At 40.3% G+C, this 21,608-nt stretch overlaps 1 protein-coding gene across 31 annotated transcripts in view; it reads left to right on the top strand.

Moving 5' to 3' along the window:
• Positions 1–21,608, top strand: part of MYBPC1 (myosin binding protein C1) — a 90,685-nt gene that overhangs the window by 23,034 nt on the left and 46,043 nt on the right. For 9 of the 31 annotated variants that reach the window (XM_035126767.3, XM_088676773.1, XM_035126768.3 and 6 more), the window contains exons 4-12: positions 1,241–1,282; positions 3,845–3,880; positions 4,254–4,277; positions 5,235–5,270; positions 6,591–6,695; positions 7,790–7,938; positions 10,062–10,179; positions 14,485–14,533; positions 18,804–18,860. In XM_035126767.3, coding sequence (XP_034982658.3) covers positions 1,241–1,282; positions 3,845–3,880; positions 4,254–4,277; positions 5,235–5,270; positions 6,591–6,695; positions 7,790–7,938; positions 10,062–10,179; positions 14,485–14,533; positions 18,804–18,860 — 616 coding nt within the window. The remainder of the gene's footprint in view (positions 1–1,240; positions 1,283–3,844; positions 3,881–4,253; positions 4,278–5,234; positions 5,271–6,590; positions 6,696–7,789; positions 7,939–10,061; positions 10,180–14,484; positions 14,534–18,803; positions 18,861–21,608) is intronic. The other 22 variants (XM_060279916.2, XM_088676776.1, XM_088676779.1 and 19 more) reach the window with 6 other exon arrangements.

Here is a 21,608-nt window from a genome sequence, read left to right as displayed (position 1 = left end):
AGATACTAATATATTAGTAGCCACTGGTAGCAATTTTATCCAATATTGTCTAATTCCCCTTTCAAGTCATCCAGTTTGGTGGCCATCACTACGTCTTCTTCTAGCAAAGTGCTGCCATTTTAACTGTGTGAAGAAGTAAGTTCATTTTGTCATTCCCAGATCTCCTACCATTCAGCTTCAATGGATGACCCAGGGTTTTTCTCCTTACCTACATTCTTCATACCATGCATAATTTTGTATATTATGTTTCTCCATGCTCATTTTTTTCCTACACTAATTTTTTTTTATAGTAAAGCCTTTCCTCCCACCCCTTGAATCATTTTGGTTGCCATGTTGTTATGATAATGCAGATGTGGTTGTATTGGCATCCACAGCAAATGCCTTCATGTAAGGGAGTAAGGGACTAAGAGCATATTTTTTGCTAGCAAGGTTGCTGTTGAAATGGGCCAAAAGTGAATCTGAGCCATTCTACCAGGTCACCTCCATGAAAACTACAATCAAGCGGGCTGTAGGCCCCTCCAGCCATATTAGACCATCATTGCAATGCTACCTCCCTAATTTTTCAGAAGTGTCCTTGACAAGCTCCAGCATTACTCAACATACACATCCCAGGATGAATAGGAAATGAAATATAGACCACATTGCAGTACTGTTAGCCATATGTTGTAACTACTTATAGTCTAAGTATGATGCTTTGCATCTGCTTAATATTAGCAAGTTCCCATCATGAAGCAAACATCAGTCAAGGTAGATCTGGACTGGTGAGGGATAAGATAGGCTTTTCTGGATGAGAGGTCAACTTCAGTTGTGATAAAACTGCATGTGTAGAGCTCCACTTGTACTTTTAGATAGAAGCTCCCTTTATAGGTGGGCTGGCAGAGTGGAAATAGATCGGCAAAGATGGTTAAAATTAGGTCAACTTTCTTCAATCAAGTGAAACTGTTGCTTTAGTACAGGCATAGGCAAACTTGGCCCTTCAGATCTTTTTGGGACTACAACTCCCATTATCCCTAGCTAACAGAACCAGTGGTCAGAGATGATGGGAGTTGTAGTCCCAAAACATCTGGCGGGCCGAGTTTGCCTATGCCTGCTTTAGTGAATCACCTGATCTACCCAACTGGTATACGTCTTCTTTGTGGTAAAGAAATCTGTTTGCACCAGAATGCCTTCCTCTTGTTTAGCTCTTTTCATAAGTTCCATTATTAAATATATTTATATTCCATTAAAATTTTACTTGCAGAAGAAAAGGAGAGTGAAATAATGATCGTAATTCTACCATCAGGTCTGATATTCTTTGGGTATTTGTTATCTTTTGAACAGATGATGTTGCTAACATAGATTAGATCATCACTTTCTCATTTTTAAACTGATCGCTCTTGAATCATTCTTCCATTTTGATTAAACAACCACTCCATCCAGTCCTAGAAACTAAAGAATTAGGAAAGATGGATTGCTACAGGTTTTTTCTCCATCCCATCTGTCAAAGCAGTTCTTCTACCGTATGTTACCTTGATATCCATAGAAGATTCACAACACATTTTAATATCCTGGGATGTACAGACTGGTTGGTATTAACTGTATTAGAAAATACAGATGGCACTGACTGGTGAATCTGCAGTTGTCACCTTGCACACCAACCAGCTGCTTTTTGTTCTTCCAGTTTCTTACACCATTCAACAATATAATAACAAATTAGACCACTCTTTTGTGTGATGATCATCTTCCACTTGGATAACAAGCATGACATCACGTATATTGTGCTGACTGAACTGAGCAAATTACATTTTCCCGTCATGTTTACATTGACCACAACAAGAACACTATTGTGAAGAAGACAGATGAGTGTGAATTTATGCTACTTTAATTGACTGCCAGTCTTGGAGCCAGTTGTTGCATTCTGATCAGTTAGCACAATATTCATATTGTTCACTCATTTATCATAAGGCTATCATTTATCATGATCATAACGCTGAAGATTAGCATCTTCATGCCATCTTGCAGCTCATGGAATTTGCAGGTGTTCCAAACCTAATTGTACCCAACAGAAATAATTGTTATTGTTGTTGTTATTATTACACATCATTTTCCTGTGATCAAACGATTCCTTCTGTGTACCTTTAGTGTGAGTCAGTGCTTTGACTTCCTATGAAAGGGTCAACGTGCTAATAGTTGGCCTCAAAAAGCAATGTCTCAGTACTGTTGAAAACATATTTTTTTAATGCAGTTTGCTCATCTTAGTGGTACATGGGCAGTATATGTTTAATTCTTTCTCTGTTCCATTTTCCCAGCTGCTGTTTGCCCTATTGTGGTGGGAAATGTGGTGGTGTTTTCCCATGTGGGCCAAAAGTAGCTGAGGAGGAAGTTTTGATTGTGAACAGAGCATGGAAGGAAGGTTAATATAACTTTCTCCACTGCTGCTGCTAGCAAATTGACAGCTGCTCGTATAGCTACATTTCATTATAAAATAAAAGTCAGGAAACTAATAACAGATTTACAGTGTAATGTGTAGTTTAGCCTAAGAAAATCACAATAATTTTGAAGCACAAATCAAGTCTGATTCCTGCCTTTTTAAAACTTGTGTTAATGGGCTGCTTGAAAATGCACTTGCTCCATATATAGAACTGCCTTCACTTCAAAAGCATTTACTCATATGAGTAACATAATTTTCAAATTTTTGATTAGAAGCATAACCTGATTCAGGGACACCATGCATACTTCCATGTTTGCAGGATCGGGACTAATCACATAAGTAAGAGCTTGACTACTCATGTGATTGAAAATGTGACATCCTGGCTCCAAGTAAATAAACAGAAGTCAAGCCTCTGATTATTTTGGAGCCAGGATTCACCTTTTCTGGATGATTTCACTTGAAAATGTGTTTCTTACATGGGTAAGTGGGTATAATGTTCTGAAATTCTGAATTATTTTGTTCTTCATATTGTGTGCCTTTTCTTAAAATGGCTTGATTCTTCTTCTCATCAGGAACTTCTTTAAATCATTTAAGTGCAACTTATGGATAGCAAATTTCCATAAGTATATTTAGATTGCTTTAAAAACATAAAGACAGAGTGTTAGACAGACATCCTAAAATGCAATGGAAGTGGTTTTCATGCAATGTATTTGAAAGTCTACTTCAACCATGTGGGAAATGTCTTCATCACTCATATTTGTTCTGTGGCCTTCCACGGAGGTAAAACATAAGTAATTCCAGTATTATTTAGTTACAGTATAAATATTGTACAGTATAAATATTGCCAGTGACTTTTTAGCCTTTTTCCTTTCATTTGCCCATCTTAAACTTTAAGTCTTTATATAATTGTAATAGTGGAGTATTAGGGGATGTGTCGTGGAATTAGGATGACCTAACATGCATATTTATTGGTTGTAGCTCAATATATTAACATCTTAAATCTAGACCACGCTAATTATCACATCAAGTATATATGTGCTCTTCTGCTCTCTAAATTATGGGAAATGTGTCAATTCTAAACAAAATTCTTATTGCTTCATTATTTGCAATAACAAATAGGTGGACTCTTAGGCCCTGTTGACTTAGGATGGGAAAGAGCTAAATATGTGGTTAACTCTTCCACTAAAAGGAATGGGACCTAAGAGTCTTGATTTTGATAGGACCGAGTGAGATCTTTGTTGATCATGTAAGTGATATAGTTTTTATCTAGGCAGCTTGTCAGAATTTGAAAGAAGAAAAGGTAATGGTTGAATCTCATTATTTTGGAGCCATCTTCTGCCAAGTGATGGAGTCTTTCCCCCCTAATTATGGTGTTATTTTTGTGTATATATATATTTATATAAAAAACCCTTTATGTACACATTTTACTTGCAGACGGGAACGTCAGTGAAATGACATCCTCTTCAGAAGGTCAGATCTATGGTTGACCTTGATTTTCATTGTGGCTTTTTTGTACTCCATTTCCCCCCTCAATATTTCTAACATACACAACCACTCTGAAAACTCTCATTCATACCCATGTTTTAATAATAGATCACACGTTACATCCCATTTTTTTGTACTTGCGTGAATCATTGAAGTTGACCATTCCAGCTGCTCGATCCCATAAAGCTTTATCCATCAGTTTGCAGTTTTCATTACCAGTGTTTCCAGCTATCATGGTTTCCCTTCCTTCTCTTGCAGGTTCCTCATTATCATTCATATGTACTAAAAAAAAGGATAACTTTCATTCTTCCTTTTCCTTGCTTGCTTTGTCTTACTTGTTATGTATTTCTTTTTACAGATGAAGATGACACTTCAACTGCAGGTTAGGAGGTCTATTCCATTTTACAGTGTTTGTCTGCTGTGATGAGGAGAAATAACAAGAACTGGTTCTTCTGTTGTCAGCTATGAGCCCATTTAACTAGTGGGTTGAAGGCCTGTTAATAATAATAATAATAATAATAATAATAATAATAATAATTTATTATTTATACCCCGCCCATCTGGCCGGGTTCCCCCAGCCACTCTGGGCGGCTTCCAACAAAACAGAAATTCTAAAATACAGAAATCCATCAAACATTAAAATACAGAAATCCATCAAACATTAAAAGCTTCCCTAAACAGGGCTGTTACTATTTCTGCAATAGGATCCCTCCATTGTCCCCATCTCCAATGTCCAAGAGTCACCCAATAAGTGTGCAAAGGGAGTTTCTTAGCCACTATATGCTCCAAAGCTAAGCATTTAGGAACACTGAAAACACAAGGTGCTTTTGTTTCAGGCGTATGGTGTGCAAGTTCTGTTGCATACAATGGAACTTCAAGGGAAACACAACTTGTCACTCTGAAAGAAGATACAGTAGTGGATTTATATCCAGTCTTTCTATCTTGCTGGAACTCACGGTCCCCAAATTGTCCCCTAGGGCTGCATCCAGCTAGGTTCTACTCAGAGTAGACCAACTGAAATGAGCAAACCTAAGTTAGGCATGTCCATTAATTTCAGTATACCCTCTGCATATGACTAACATTGGGCAGTGCCCCTAGGAAGAGATCTGCTGGATCAGGCCATTGTTCCATCTTGTCTGGTATCCTACTTTGCATAGTGGCCAGCTAGATGCTGCTGAGTATATGGCCTCAGAATATGAAGTTTTCATCTATACATCATGGCTATTAACCACAGATAGACCTATGCTCCATGATAATAGCTCCCAATCCTACACAGACAGAAAAGTAACCAAGGTATAGCTTTTGATTTGACATCATCCAGTTTACTCTTACCTTTCAGGTGGGACTAATCGGTCAGGAGAGAGAAAGGACTCAGGTGAGATTTTCTAAAACAGAAAGGAAATGAGGAAGAACAAAGACCCCCCAAAAAAACATTCCAATTTTCTCCTAATGCAATAACTATTAATAAACAATTTATTGTAGCTTACTTTTCGACAGATGCGGTTGCTGACTTTTGTACCCTTCACGCTAACCTTTGCTTTTTGTTTTATATTCGTTTCAGATCTAGAAAAAAGATCCTGCTCCAAAGCTTCATGAGGTTCCAGTGTGCAAGCAGAACTCCATGTGAGCAAGGACTTCTCCATGCACTTCACTGGAGTGAAAAGAGATGCTTCTGCTCACATGGAGCTCTGGAGCACAAAGGTCAGCCTGGTGCCTTCCTCTCCCTGGCGCCCACCAGATGTTTTGGACTACAACTCCAATTTCCCCTGGATATTTGCCATGCTGTCTGGGGCTGATGGGAATTGTAATCCAAAACAAAACCACTGAGGGCAGCAGGTTACAGAAGGCTAACATAGATCATTCCAGAAAATAAATCTGGAAGACCTAGGCACAGGCCTCTTCTTCTTCTTCTTTTTAACAGATTGCAACTAATTTTTACAGTGGGGATGTAAAAACAACAACACAACAACCCAAGACCCATGTTAAACATTTGACCCTTGGGCACATATGTCTTACTGCCTTGTTTGACAAAGCATGCTATTCCTTAGAAACTAGAACAATGTTGATATTTTCATGGTATTACTTTGCATGAAAGTTATTTTTATGTGAAATTGTGTTATTTCCACACACAACCAGAATCAAACTGGGAATGATGGAATTATAGAATCATAAGGTTGAAAAAGACCCCAATGCCATAATGTTTAAGGTATGGCTCTGTACAGATACTGTTTCTCCACAGATGAGCTTACACAATCTTTATTGGTTATTGCAGGATTAAGATCTTAATTACCAACACTTGCAAGAAAAACTATTCAGCTGTTCTCAATTAACACTGACATTAAGCTTTTACAATGTGTTTTAGTATATCATCTATACTGTATATATCTATTAATATAGAGCTATTTATTTATTTATATTTGCTTGCTGTGAAAGCAATGGCACAGACCAGCACAATAGTATAATTTTCCATCACCACAGACAGGGCACTTCCATTTGGAAAGTTGTATTCAATAAGAATTTTCTATCCTTTTGCTTCCAATAACATCATGTCAGGCTGAAAAAGTGTGATGGAGAACGTAAGTATCCTTTGAAGTAGTAGTAGTTTAAAGAAAGGGCATGTTAGAGCTAAAATAAAAAAATTCGATTGCAAGGTTTATTGCAATAAGTTAATTTATCCCCTCTTTTTCCATATTAGTATGGTCTATGGGAGATGGCCCTCAGGAAGAAGGAGATAAGCAAGACAATTCACAGAAATCCCTTTTATTTGTTGAAAAACCAAAGGGTGGAACAATTAGTGTTGGTAAGTGCTGTAACAAAATGTGTGTGTGTGTGTGCGTGCGCGTGTGTGTGTGTGTGCGCGCATGTGTGTGCGTGTGTGTGTGTGTCTATTACACATACATGGGATTCTGAATAGGGCTATACCTCCTGTAGTTTCTGGTATTCTCAAATGATCAATTAGTCCTGCATTGCCCCTTTTCCCAAAAATATTTAAGACTGAAATCTTATGCATATTTGCCTGGAATAAGCCTCACTAAGCGGCGTTTCCGTGCGCTGCTCTGGTTCGCCAGAAGCAGCTTTGTCATGCTGGCGACATGACCCGGAACTGTCTGCGGACTATAGAGCGAGATGAGCGCCACAACCCCAGAGTCGGACACGACTGGACCTGATGGTCAGGGGCCCCTTTACCTTTAAGCCTCACTAAACAAAGTGATGCTTACTTCTGAGTAAACATGCACAGAATTCAGCTATACACTTATACCTTATGAAGCTCAAAAGACTTTAATATACCGAGATTATACTTTCAAATTTCATATGGAAATAAATTTTAATGGCTGATTAATCCAGGAGCACATATGAAGCAGCAGAGCCCTTTCTAGAAGTTAAAATTCAATCATCTAGCTATTTAGAGGAAAACAGGAACAATGCTGAGGGGCTCAACTAATTATGGGTTTATGTAGTTTTGGAATGTATGGGATTTTGGTCACTGATAGCTCAAATATAACAGATGCGCTTACAACTATATATACAAACTATATATACTGTATATAGAAACTGTATTTAGTTTGTATATGGGGAGAAATTAAATTTGCATTTAAAGGCAAACCTACCCAAATCATACTTCCTAAACAGTACACAAATTGCCATCTTCCAAAATTAATCTTTCTCCAAATTTTATAATGCAGTTTTTCACCCATGTGACATGTACAAAATCACACATATTTTTACAAAAAAATGTGTGTACTAGGCAAAATGTCTATACTAGGAGAAATTTACACTAAAATTCTAATAAATCTTCATGAGGATTTAAAAAGTTCCACAAACATATTGCCAGGTGTCTATCATATGAGTAGTAATGTTTCTAATGTGACTCATTTTTTCTTTTGTTTTCCCAAGGACAAAATATTACATTTATAGCAAAAGTTGAAGCCCAGGATCTTCTCCGAAAGCCAACTGTTAAGTGGTTCAAAGGGAAATGGATGGACCTGGCAAGCAAAGTAGGGAAGCACCTTCAGCTAAAGGAGACATTTGAGCGCCATACCAAGGTATGGAGCGATGGCAGGACTCAGTTTTGTTGTCGTTTAGTCGTTTAGTCGTGTCCGACTCTTCGTGACCCCATGGACCATAGCACGCCAGGCACTCCTGTCTTCCACTGCCTCCCGCAGTTTGGTCAAACTCATGTTCGTAGCTTCGAGAACACTGTCCAACCATCTCGTTCTCTGTCGTCCCCTTCTCCTAGTGCCCTCAATCTTTCCCAACATCAGGGTCTTTTCCAGGGAGTCTTCTCTTCTCATGAGGTGGCCAAAGTATTGGCGCCTCAGCTTCACGATCTGTCCTTCCAGTGAGCACTCGGGGCTGATTTCCTTAAGAATAGATAGGTTTGATCTTCTTGCAGTCCATGGGACTCTCAAGAGTCTCTTCCAGCACCATAATTCAAAAGCATGAATTCTTCGGCGATCAGCCTTCTTTATGGTCCAGCTCTCACTTCCATACATCACTACTGGGAAAACCATAGCTTTAACTATACGGACCTTTGTAGGACTTGGTAGTAAGGACATAAGCTCAGGGGGTGAAGCACGGACTGAACTGGACATTTCATGAGATAGGTAACACGGAAAACTCAAACATTAAAACAGGTTATCTCCAGAACTAGCTCAGTGTGTGCTTATCAAGATGGACAAGGTCGTGGAGAGGTTGGCACATTGCAAACACACCAGCAGAACCAATCTGGTGCTCCTACCAGTTCATTTGCACCAGAGGTAAATCCGGCATTTGAGCAGGATCTCATTTACCTATTTATCAGGGTTTGACCCAGACATGCCAGTTCAAGGACTTGTGCTATGGGACTTGTGCCCACTTTTCCCCTTGTGTGCTCTCCATGCCTTTCCCTGCTGTGGGGAGTCAGGAGAACCCCCCCCCCCAGCAGCAGTAGAGGAGAGATCAAACCACCTGGCAAGCAGAAATGTTTGTGAGGATGGAACAATTGTGTTAGCCCACAATTGGACTCCACCTAGGGCTTGTATTTTCTCCCACTATGAAATTTGGTGGCTGAACAGTTTGGTGTCTAGCAGGCGCTTCACGTAGTGGGGGCTGAGGGTCTCCAGACTTCCATTTTTCAAGGAGCAGGCTGGGCTCCCCCCAAATCCTGTGGCCCTGCTCCACTTCTTCCTCCCCGCCAATGTCGTGCAGGGATTGTTTGATATTGAATAAAACTTAAAGGTAAAAAGAGTTCAGCCTCTGACATCATTAACAGTGCAATCTCAAATCCTATTGAAAAAAGGTTTAATTCTGAATAGTCATGTGCAGAATTGCCTTGTAAATGTACAAAGAAGCAGGAACACCCCAATTCAAGTCCCTGATTCCCTTTCAGCGTGGCTAAGTGTCCTTCCCTAAATTGAAATACTTGAGGAATTTGACCTCTGTGGATTCTTGTATGAAATTATCGAAACCATAAGAATATAAGACGAGCTTGCTGAATCTGACCAATGGCCTGCCTAGTCCAGCATCCTGTTCTTTCAGTGTTCAACCAGTGTGGGAAACCCAAAAGCAAGACCCCAGCATAGGAGCATTCTGCCCTCCTGTGGTTTGCAGTAACAATCCATCCTTCTTGGACTAATGTGTAGATTCAAATTTAGGTTAGCGTTTTTCCATTTCTGCAAATACTGAAGCACAGTTTTCAACAGCTTAAGCATATCAATATTTGCATTTAAAAATATATATATTGAAATAAAACACACTTTTAAATAGGTTTTTGAAATTTGTATTCCAATAGGATTGTTTTTAATTAGAATTTTTGTTGTGGGCTTATTGCTATGACAAAAATTACAACAGATGACTCAACAGCTTTAAAAACCACAGAGCAGAATACAGGGGCAGAATAGAATTATGGCTAAGAATTGTGCAAAAGTAAAGACAGTAGTAACATCCACTCATCTTTAATCCTAGTAAATTAATGTAGGATATAATATTTGTAGATGTTACAGGTAGGTAGCCGTGTTGGTCTGACGTAGTCGAAACAAAAAATAAATAAAAAATTCCTTCCAGTAGCACCTTAGAGACCAACTAAGTTTGTCATTTGTAGATATATGAATGTGTATGAATGTGTTTTCAGCTGCTGGGAATTTCCCTGAATTTAATTTAACAATTGCACTCTATGTTTGGATTTCAGATGTACACATTTGAGATGCAAATCATTAAAGCTAAGGAAAACTATGCAGGAAATTATAGATGTGAAGTAACGTATAAGGATAAGGTTGATAGTTGCTCTTTTGATCTGGAAGTCCATGGTAAGGATCCCTTTTATGTTTTTTTTTCTTTAACACAAAATATATAACATAATTTGAGGTCATGTTTGTCTGAACTCCTCCTGCCTATATCGAAGCATGCTTCAGAGGCCCACTGAAAGGTGTCTATAGGTTTCAGGCTCCTTTTTCTTATTTTTATCTCAACTTCAGCCCATTCAGAGGTGTGTTATTTATTTTGATGCAAATATGAGCAGCTAGTGATATAATATTGGGACTGTCTTGGAAGAAAGACTTGTGAAGGCTGAAATGTGTCAGTGAGAAGAGAGTTCTGCTGATGTGCTCTGGGCTCTACCCATTATGGGCTTTTCCTGGATTTTGCTTTATAGAGATGAGCCTGGGCTTATGTCTACCTAGAAATGAGAGCATCTGGAGGACATTAAGTTGAGCACACTAGGATAAAAATTGAGGTGAAGATATATGCTGTTGTTTCTGTTCACTAGGGAGTCCTGGGATGTGTAGCTTTGCTTTGAGAAGGAAGGGGTGCAAAGGACCACTGATAGAGAATTCTCACAATAAGAGTATGAACCCTGCTGAATTTCATCAAAGCCTGCTGAGCTCTATCCCACACTGCAGCAAGGGACTTCAATGAGTTCAACAAAACTTCATGTTTCTATCCTGTCTCCTCCACACACCCTCAAAACTGGGGAACCTGCCAGAGCAGATTTGGGGGGAGTGGAATATAGAGGAAGTCTCATTGTACCAGCAGGACCCAATTGGTGCATCATTGGATACCATCCACTGTTTCCCACAGTGACCTACCAGATGCCTCTAGGAAGTCCACAAGGCAATAGCCACCCCCACCCCCAAGGTTGCTGCTGTATACTGCCTATGAATATAGAGCAGGCACCCCCAAACTTCGGCCCTCCAGATGTTTTGGACTACAATTCCCAGTCAAAGAAAGGACTCCCCTTCAGCTCACCTCAGGATTAGCAAGGAATTTGCCTGCTGCAAACCCATCATGAGGCTCAGAGAGAGAGAGAAAGAGAGAATATTAAGTTCCTGGAATATCACTGTCCCACACTCAGTTGGAAAGCAACTTTATAAATTTTTGCAGAGAAGAGAATGAAATGCAATGCCGGCAGATCTTATGGTACCACAGTGTGCTTATGGGGTGTGTGCATTTGGTTACAGACAGGAAGGGCTTTCATGGTGAGGTATAATGACCCTTTTTTGCAGGATGAGTATATAGAGCCATTAAAAGCTACTGTCCTCCAGTAGCACCTTAGAGACCAACTAAGTTTGTTCTTGGTACAGTATGAGCTTTTATGTGCATGCACACTTCTTCAGATACACTGAAACAGAAGTCTTCAGATACACTGAAACAGAAGTCACCAGACCCTTATATATAGTGAGAGGGTGGGGAGGGGTATTACTCAGAAGCAGGGCCGTCTTAAGCACCTTTGGCGCCCTGGTGCGATGGATCCCTCCGCTGCCACCCGCCGCCCCGTTTTCCAGCGCGACGGGCGGGCGGGCTCAGCGCGCAGCGCGGTCTCCGAGGGCACTGCTGCGCGACAGGCGGCCGGGCTTAGCACGCAGCACTTAGTGCTGCGCGGTAGAGCGGCCGGCGGGAGGGCAGGAGCAGCTGCGTGGCGCCCCCCCTGGCTGGCCGGCGCCATGGCGCCCTGCACCACCCAGCCTGGCCGTAGAGCCGGCCCTGCTCAGAAGGTTGGTGGGAATGGGTGATTGGCTGACAGGTGTGGTAAACCTGTTGACGACTGTTAACGACTGCAATTGGTCTTACAGGAAAAAACAAGGGGTGGGATGGCTAAAAAATAGCTTTATCATGTATAATGAGATAAGAATCCAATGTCTCTATTCAGACCAGGTCTCTCCATTGACTGGAAAGAGAAGTTGCTGAATTGCAACTTATTACCAAACTTGAAACCATGGAGAGACCTGGCCTGAATAAAGACATTCATTTATTATCTATTCTAGACTGTTCCAACAACTAACAGCTCAATCCGTTCTTTGTAAAGATCCACAATATCTGTCAGTCACTGGCACTCAAAGTTAGGTTAACTATAGATTGTGGTCTATTTAATCCCCATGTATATATTCTATGTATAAATGTGTGGATATGAGCACAGGACTTATAAGACCTCCCCTGACCACATAAGCAGCATTCTAGGTGCCAGTCCCTACACAGACATGGCCATGTGAGTGGGGCGTTGGTCAATATTAAGTTATGCCCTCCTGCATGTAAGATCTATACACATAGTTGAAGTATCTGCTGTAGATGGACATTTGTTTACAAATGGAAAGCATTATACTTGCATAGTGAAGTATAATGACCCTCCTTTTTGCAGGATGAACATATAGTACCATAGAACCACCAAAGTAAAGGGAGGTCTAAAATTATTGAATTTTTTTGGCAGAGGTTTAGAGTGACTCAGACAATGGTGGGGTGATAGCTATTCCCCCTGGTTTCATAGAATTGTAGAGTTGGGACCATGAGGGTCATCTAGTCCAACTTCCTGCAATGCAAAAAATATTTTGCCCAACATGGGGCTTGAACCCACAACCCTGAGATTAAGAGGCTCATGCTGTACCAACTGAGCTGTTTATCAATTACTCAGTTGGGTTTGTGCGTGCTGTAAAATGCAGTTTGCACTGCAAAATGACTGCAAAACTTTGGCACCAGTTTGGAGGGGATTCCAAATTCCAGGGTTCATAGTTAATGAATTTATTCCGGAGTGACTTGGCCCCAGATAGGTCAGCTGTCGGAAGCTGAGAAACAGCAGCAGCAGCAGCAGCAGCAGCAGCATCACAGTGGATTTCATATCTCCATCTGGTGGGATTTCAAAGCTGTGGTGATGACTTTGACCCTCTGAGAAGCTTTTGAAGTACTAGGCTTCTACTAAGTCTGAGAAATAAGCAGCCATTGTAATTGTAAGTGCAAGGCTTAATATACTGGTATGTCAAGCACCTTTACATTTGCAACTGTGTGCAGTCTCATTGATCCCATGGGACTGTGGCATTAACATTTCCTTTATTTGTGGACTAAGACAAAAACAAAGCCTAGCCAAGTGCAAAGGACCTTCTCTGTCCCTCAAAAGATTACTGTTGGGTCCTAAAGCCTGGTCACCTGGCCCTGTGGCTTCAGCTGCCAGACACATCTAGGCAAGCTTTCCAAATATCCCAGCCTTGCAGCAATCTGGCAGCTAACCCAATAGATGTCCATCCTAGGAAAACAAGCCTACCAAATTACCAAGGTCAGAGTGCTCATTAATCAGGCAGGGAGGCAGGACACAATTAATGGAATGTCCAGCAGCTGACTGCCAATTAACCAGACAAGCCTCAAAGTCTGTGTGCATTCATTAGCTTGTAGGCAAGGAGCCAGTCTGTCTGCGTGCATAAACTTTCTATAGAAGTGAATTGTTTTATCTGATTACATGTCTAATTTACACTGGGTGAAATTCAACTCCATGTTATTGACCATATTCAGATCTCTGAGTTGAATCAGAAGTTGTATTTTCATTGGGGATGAAGGAAATTTTAAGTGAGGTCCAGAGCTTAACGCTTAGAAGTTATTTACTTGGATTTTCTGATCATGCCATGCTATTGTTTCTTCCTTGTTCCACTGCTATTTTTAGCTTTAATAAAAAGAAGCTCCTTCCAGGTGAAATCAAATTATATCTAGTGTTCATTTGGGATTTCCTCTTCTTGTGTATTCCTTTGCTCTATAGCATCAAGTTCTGGTAAATTGTTTTAACAAGTAGAAGGCAAGTTGTCGACTTCTATAAGAAGTGGCACGAGAGCCTTCTTCACCTTTGTTGGTGGCAGCGAGACTTACTGCAATGGCTCCATTGTGTTTCTCACCTGTTGCACAGGTAGTAGATAGAGGCACCATCAAAATAAGGTCTCAGGGTTGTACTGGTTTAAAGGATCCAATTGTAGTGTATTATCACCACCCTAAAACCCACGCACATATGCTTTAAAGAAGGCTAACGAGATCAGAAATAGAAATGCTGTATTAAATACCAGAGTAAAGGATCTTTATTTGAAAGTTTTAAGAAATATGTAGAAAATGAAATATATACATAAAATCATACCTCCCTACATTAAAACAGAACATCTAATATACTTGTTGAGATTGTATTTTATAAACCAAACATTTAACACTGTGGTGATAATATCTGTGGGCACATACTGTATTAGGTATAAAAGTTCTTTAAATTAATCCACAAAATGGAACATAGTGTTGTTCTTGCCTTAGTTGTACTCATTCACTTATCCTTCATAAATTACAGAAACCACTTTTCTTATTTTCTTTTTATATATATATAGAAACTTCATCTGCACCATCAATCGATATCCGGTCTGCATTCAAAAGAAGGTAACTTCAAGTAGTTATCTTGGAAAGTTATTCAATTATGGGTGGTGAAAGCAGCACATGCCCTGAAATACCTCTGGAAATCAAGCTAGTTGGGAAAAACACAGCTAGAATGAACCTGTAATAAAAGCCTGTAACAAGCCTTTAGAAATGACACACTAAATTGAAAGCAGAGTATATGTTATAAAGGTGAATGTCTGTGCTTTTGAGATACACCCTCCTGCTCACTGTCGAGAAGTTAAAATGTCTACTCCATTTTCTGTAACCTATTATTGGTTTACACATTACAGTATTGTTATGTGGATGTTGTTCTTACATGCTCCATGTTTCCACAAGGGAAATTGTTCATATATGATAACAAAGCAGAGGTTTTCACCATAGCACTACAAATGTGCACAAACCCCCCATGCATCTTATCAGTTGCTGACCACAGATGTCTCACCATGAGATAACGGCTTCCACAATGTAAAACACACACCATGTAGTAGTCATAATATGTATGTTACAGTGAGCGGTGAAATTCTGTGAATGTTGACAACGCCAGAAAAAATGGAGGAATATCTGAAAACCTGGATAACACCAGTGAACGTTTATAATCAATGAAATGCTGTTGTTTATTATTTATACTGTGCCTTATGGATTGACATAGGCAAAATGGACAGGACCCTCCTCCAAAGTACCTTACAATAGAAACAACAGAGGGAAGGAAGGAGACAGAATGATTGAAAGGGAAGAATGTGGAAAATCTTTAGTTTTTCTTTATTGTTTATGTCCTACTTTTCTAATAAAAATAATAACCAAGGTGGGTTGCCATTTCAAAAAAATAAAAATAAAATTCCAAGCCATAACGTAAAACAACCAAATCACAATATGAAATTGCACTACGAACAAGAATCAACAATAATTAAAACAGAGACAGCGGCCTGGTCCCCCCATGTAACACTAAACTAGGGCTTGCTATACCTGCCCCCGCATCCCGCCTCCCAGCCAGGAGGAAATGGGAAGGTTTCACTTCCATTTTCAACTAGCAATATTTATTCATTATGCCTAAACCCAGACAAACTGTGGTTAGTGTTAACTATAATTTAGGGAGGCAAACCAACTTCAACCCAGGATTTATAATGCTGACTCATCCTGTCCACATTTTGGACAAAGCAAACTGTGATTTGCTGTGATTTGAATACGAAAGTGAAAGCTTCTGGTTTTTGCAGCTGCACGAGAGGAGAGGGGGAGTGCACAAGCCTAGATCAGCTAGACTTGTTCCTGTACTGTATTACTACTCTGTGGTTTGGTGTTATGTCCAAACACAGCCAGGAGTTCCACTGGTGTGTTTGCCTCTTGGGGCAACCTCACTACGCTCCCCCCCCCCAGTATGTTGCAGTGACTTAGCCAGATAGAAGTTGGGTGCAAAGCAATCATAAAACATCAGAAGAGACATCATAAAAATAGTAGGTCATTCCTTATTATTTTATTTATTTTTTAAAAGTCTTTTCCATCTGCTGAAAGATGAGAAAACCGGGAGCCTGGCAAATCACTGACAAGATCTCAGCATTTGCGTCTTCAGACCTTTAAACCTCCCCCTTAAATAAATTCAGACAAGACTCAAATTTTGGTTTGGTTTTTGGCAGAATTTAGGCCACAACTTTATTGATTACAGCAAGTGAGTGGTTGCATAGGCTCTGGTTTGACTAGCTCTCTGCACTGTTGCAGGTAGTGCTGACCCAGGGTACCAGCATAGGTCAGTCTAGGGTGAACACCCGGATAGGCGGAAAGCCAGGAACAGGCTATGTCCACCACCCAGATGTCCCCCTAGACTCGGGCACGGGCACAACCTCCTCACAGGGTTGACCAAACCATTGAGTCCCTGGATTCCTTTAACGGAATACCCTTCACATAGGGATGGCGGGGGCACTTCCCCATCCCTATCACCTGAACCAGAGCCTATCCGCAACCTTACAAGTTGTGACGATTTGCTACATGGCAGGCGAATCCCAAATGGCACCAGCCAGTCTGCCAAGTGGGGAAAATTCCTGCCGTGCCCCTGTTCCAACGACAGACGACACACGACGGCATAGCAAGGTCAAGTGTGCAAGCCCTAAAAATAGGGAGAGGTGGACAGGTAAAATGCCAAAAGAGGAAGCTCTGGGTCACATGCATGGGTATATGTACCGGTAGGTCCCTTGATCCGATTAGCTTGCATCCCATTGGCCTGATTGAACCCTGCATCAAGGGACCTACCAATTGGGTGTTGTGTCTACCCAATCATATCCACCCACAACACAAGGGTTTGGTTGCCAGGTCTCACCGCAACACGTGCCCTCTTTAGGGGAGGACCCGATATGTCACTCTAAATATATTGATGCCCTAGTTTCTGGTTAAATATTATTTCCCCTATATGTTAATGCTTTCCGCAATACTAATAAATTAATATTACAGCATCAGACCCTAGGTAACTGCAGAAAGCCAGTTGAGCATGTGAACTTCTTGGTTCCATTCTCCCCCTCTCAATATTTGTATGGCCAAATTTTCAGTTAAGTATTTGGTTCTTCAGTTAAGGCTCCCTCCAAAACCCATTTCTTCCCAATATTCATATAATAGGTCAAACTCTTCGCTTGGGCAACCCTTTTTATACAGAAGAATGCTGTTCTCTCCCCCGTCCCAGATGTTTGTGTTTGTGATTGAAACAGCAAGCAATACTTCAGAAACCCACAAAGAGGTTTCTCACCTATGGGAGAAGCCAATGATTTATGGCACAATCGCTGCGAATTTAACTTACAGCACTTGTTTGCTTATAAGCAGTGCTTTGTGAATTGTATGCCATGGATAGAAATTGGGTTCTGTTCCAGGATATCCCAAATCCTAATTTCAGAATAGACTAGACAAATCAAGTAACTTTGTTCATTTGCCTTCCTTCCAAGATTAATTTTAGAGAATTTGGTGCTTGTTTCGTTTTAGCAAAGGAAGGAGTGACAAATGTGAATGGCCGGAAGGAACAAAATAGAGATGGGGGTTAGATGGGAAAAAGTGTTCAGGGGAAAGAAAAGTATAGCTATGGGACAGGAAAAGAGTATTGTGCAGGCCACTGTTGCCCCATTCCCTGACTGAAACCCCTTCCTAGCTCTTGTTTTCTTTCTTCATTAGTTAGTGGCCCAGTTCCTACATAATGCTAAGCCATGGTTTGTTCAATGAGTGATGTATCATCTCACCGATGAACAAGCCAGCCATAGCTTGTTTCACCAAAGCTTGGTTTGTTTTCCAGCTGCTCTAGATTTGTGCTTTTGTAGTTTTGAAGAGCATCTGTTGTATTCAGACACAATGTCAAACCAAGGTTAAAACAAGCAATTATTTGTAAGCCAACCACAAACCGTGGCTTCACATTGTGGTTTGTTGCCATCTCAACTAGGGTGCTGAGCTGGGTTCGAACAAACTACACCTTGGTTGAACAAAGCATGATATAGAACCATGTGCAAGCCATGTTACTATCTACATTTTCCCACTTATTATGCAACCAGAAAAAATGAGGCTAGGAATCTTCTATTTAATCTGCTCTCCTCTCACCAAAGATTAGATTATCAGGATGCCAATGACCAGGAAACTCTTAAGTCTCTGCAAAATATATTAACCCCTGTCTATAGGTATTGCAATTATATTGTTATTGCTCAACATATTCTAGAAAGAATTCCACATTTTTCAACCCATCCCATCATGACTCTATCTCATCTTTGGTACAACACACTGTGTGCGCAATAGATAGGTTCTCCAAATTTCCCCCCTTGCTGACAAGTTTAAATGAAACTTTACTACAGGATATTTTTACATGGTTGTGCATTGTTCTATGTAGCATAAACAACAATGCACATCTTTGTTTTACACATGCAACTGAGTTCAGCACAAGCCCTTTGTTTTGTTTTGTATTAGCAGGCACTTGGTAGAAGTAAAAAACAAAGCTCTTTGTGCAGACTCTGTTTGAAACACATTTGTGTTACAGGAACACAAATTTAGGCAAATTTGCAGATTTACAATAATTTGCCTGAACAAGTGTCACAATGACAAGTGCAATACAAACCTTTGTGTTCATTTTTCACAAGTGCTTGTTAATGGGAGTTGTAAATCCTGTGAAAAAGAATACAAGTTTGTGTTGATGGAATCTTCTTACTTGTGTGTCTCTATATTTCTTGCGTTCGTAGGGCATCTAGAGTGTATGCAATGTGTGTTGTCCAACTCTCTGGGTATTAAACAAAGGTTTGATTTTGATTTTTTTTATTAATAACAGCGGTGAAGGACAAGAGGATGCAGGAGAACTTGACTTTAGTGGTCTCCTGAAACGTAGGTGAGAACCAAGCAATGAAGTGAGAAGGTGTGGATTGGAAATGGGTTAGGCTTGCACAACAGAAAGCGTCAGGTGTAAACCCGCCCCCCCCCCAAATGTTACCATCCTTTCCTTTTGATTGATGTTTATAAACTTTTAATTATTAAGGAAAAAATCTGCTGAGAGTTAAGCCAACTCTGTTAGCATGTTGACAAGAAACCACAAAAGTCTTAGGATATTGTACACTTTCTTAGGGCTGCTGCCCCATATTGTGACTTCATGACATAGGAGTGTTTCAGAGAAGCATTCCTGTGTCACTAAATTATAGCATGGGATGAGGTCATACTGGCAGGTGTCAGTACTGTATATTGGTGTTTGTTTTGTGCCTGCATGTTTCCCCCACCCCTGTCCTATCTAGGGATGAGAAATTCAGACAATGGATCTTTGTGCTACACCCACCCACCACATAAAGAGAAAAGAAAGAAAGAAAAGAAAATGATAACAAAACTGAACTCTGGAACACTTGTTTTCAAAGCATGCAGACCACAGATGTACTGCAGTTTTTTTGGCTCTTGAATTCACCCTCCTTCTGCTAAGGAATGATGTGAAATGATTTACTGAGCTCCGATAATGCATGCATTCATTATGTGTCTGAAAAACACATATGCTGTGGGCTCTTAAAATGGGAAGTCTAGTAGGGCTAGGAAGCAACTTGCTGGGTGGAATCTGATAGTGTATTATAAAACTGGAAACATTTCAGAGGGCACATGGAAGCATTTTTTGAAATTCAAAATAATCCAAGAAGCTGTTAGCTGCGCTTTAAATCCCCAGATATGAATAACAATATGAGCAAGTGTTTAAACATTTGCTTGTCCTTTATATGTGGTTTCAGTTTTCAGTACCCTGTTCTGGTCATGAGGCTTCAAGAACAATTCTGCCCATTTTAGGTTACAAGACTGAGGCCCTATTCAGACCTATCAATCGGAGCTATATTTGTGTTGCAAGAAGCAGGCACACATACCCCTCCCCAAAAAACAGCACAACACACATGATCCAGGCGCTCCACATAGGACCAAGTTTTGCAGATGCATGAAATTTGCCCTACCACCTTTTTGAGATAGCTTCTTGGTAAAAGTTTCTATATTTATATTTTCATCCACCTTAAGGAGCTTAGAACAGCACACATGACCCTCCTCACTCCCCACTTCATCCTCACAACAGCCCTGTTGGATAGATTAGAATTAGAGTGACTGTTCCAAGGTCACCCAATAAACTCCGTGGCTGAGGAGGGATCTGAACCTGGATCTCCACAGTCTTTGTCGAACACTCCCAACCACTATGCAATTCTAAATTTATAAACAGGTGACAGGGACCTCATGCTTTTTGCTGGGTCACCAGGATTTAGGAGGTCACCCTATTGTCATTTTATCAGAATTCCTAAAATTATCATATTCTATTTTAAAAGAGCTCTAGTGTGAATTCACTAGGCAATCCAGGATCCTGCTATAGCCAAGGTGGCCTGGGAGAAATCTCACGCGGCTCTGGCAGTTTCTGTAGGGAAAAGGCTATGCTTAATGAAATAACTATCAAGCTTATTGAGTGGGGGGGGAATCAAATCGTCACAAGATTGAACCTGAATAACTTTGTTCATTGCGCAAGAGCAGGCAAAATGCAGACAGCTTTTTTTAGATGGATAAAATTAACTAAATAGTCCATTAATACGGTATATCATTTACATAGGGTGCAATCAAAATTAATTTCTAAATGATTTAACCAATATTTAATTGCAAAGGATGCTGGAAGGTTATTTCTTACATTTATTTCTCATGTTTCTTCCATGGAATTCAAGGAATCATAGAGTGAGTTCCCAGGTCTATCATGCAGGCATCACTGACTAGAGTAAAGGCTCTCCTCTCCAGTAACTACTTTTGCAGTGAAGATCGGGCTCACCCATGCTCATAGCTGTCACCTTCCGGACTGGAAGGTGCTTAGATGTTATTTGAACAACAACAGCAAAACTTTAAAAAAATCTATTTCATGCTTGACAGATCTCTATTTTCTCTTCCCTAATTAGGACCCTCAGTTTGACATGCACTCGTTGTAATATTTATATTAATACTAGTAGATATATCTATATCTACATATGGAAATGCATTGGCTTGGTTTGGTTTTCCATTGATGTTTCCTACTAATATACAGCTTGTGTGTGGAAAGGTTTTAGTGAATTTGGCAATAGTGTGGAATTATCAGTATTATTGCTACATTAATTTTGATGTGTTGTATATGGATATATGTGTGTGCATGCATATAGATGTACAGTATAGAAATGTAACTCTTGAGTGGATAATGGGCAAATCAGACTTTCAGTACAATCTGATGACTTTATTTCATAGCTAAGGTTAGAATCATGTTTCTTAGAATAGGTTTTCATATCCCGCTGTACATACAGTAGAGTTAAGTTATACATAACTGCTTTACACCTAACTGCTTTAAGAAAACGTAACTGTGGGAAGGATTCAGTGAATGAGTCCCACTAGTGAAAGCCACTACTGCAACATGGCTTTCCCCCTTTCTCATCTCCCATGCCCCACCACCCAACAATTGGCTTTCCGGGGGTGTTCAGGAGAACTCCCAGAAGAACACATGGAAGGAAGGGGAGTAAGGATCATTCTGTCTGGCAAGGTAAAAAAGCTTAGACTGATGGAACAATTCTCATAGTGCTACTTCAACTCCTCCTCATTTATTTGCTTCTTGTCATGCTAAACTTTA

Source organism: Zootoca vivipara, chromosome 9 (genome assembly GCF_965207765.1).
Source record: "Zootoca vivipara chromosome 9, rZooViv2.hap1.1, whole genome shotgun sequence".
Lineage (NCBI taxonomy): Eukaryota > Metazoa > Chordata > Lepidosauria > Squamata > Lacertidae > Zootoca > Zootoca vivipara.
This window is presented reverse-complemented; position numbering and strand designations above follow the sequence as displayed.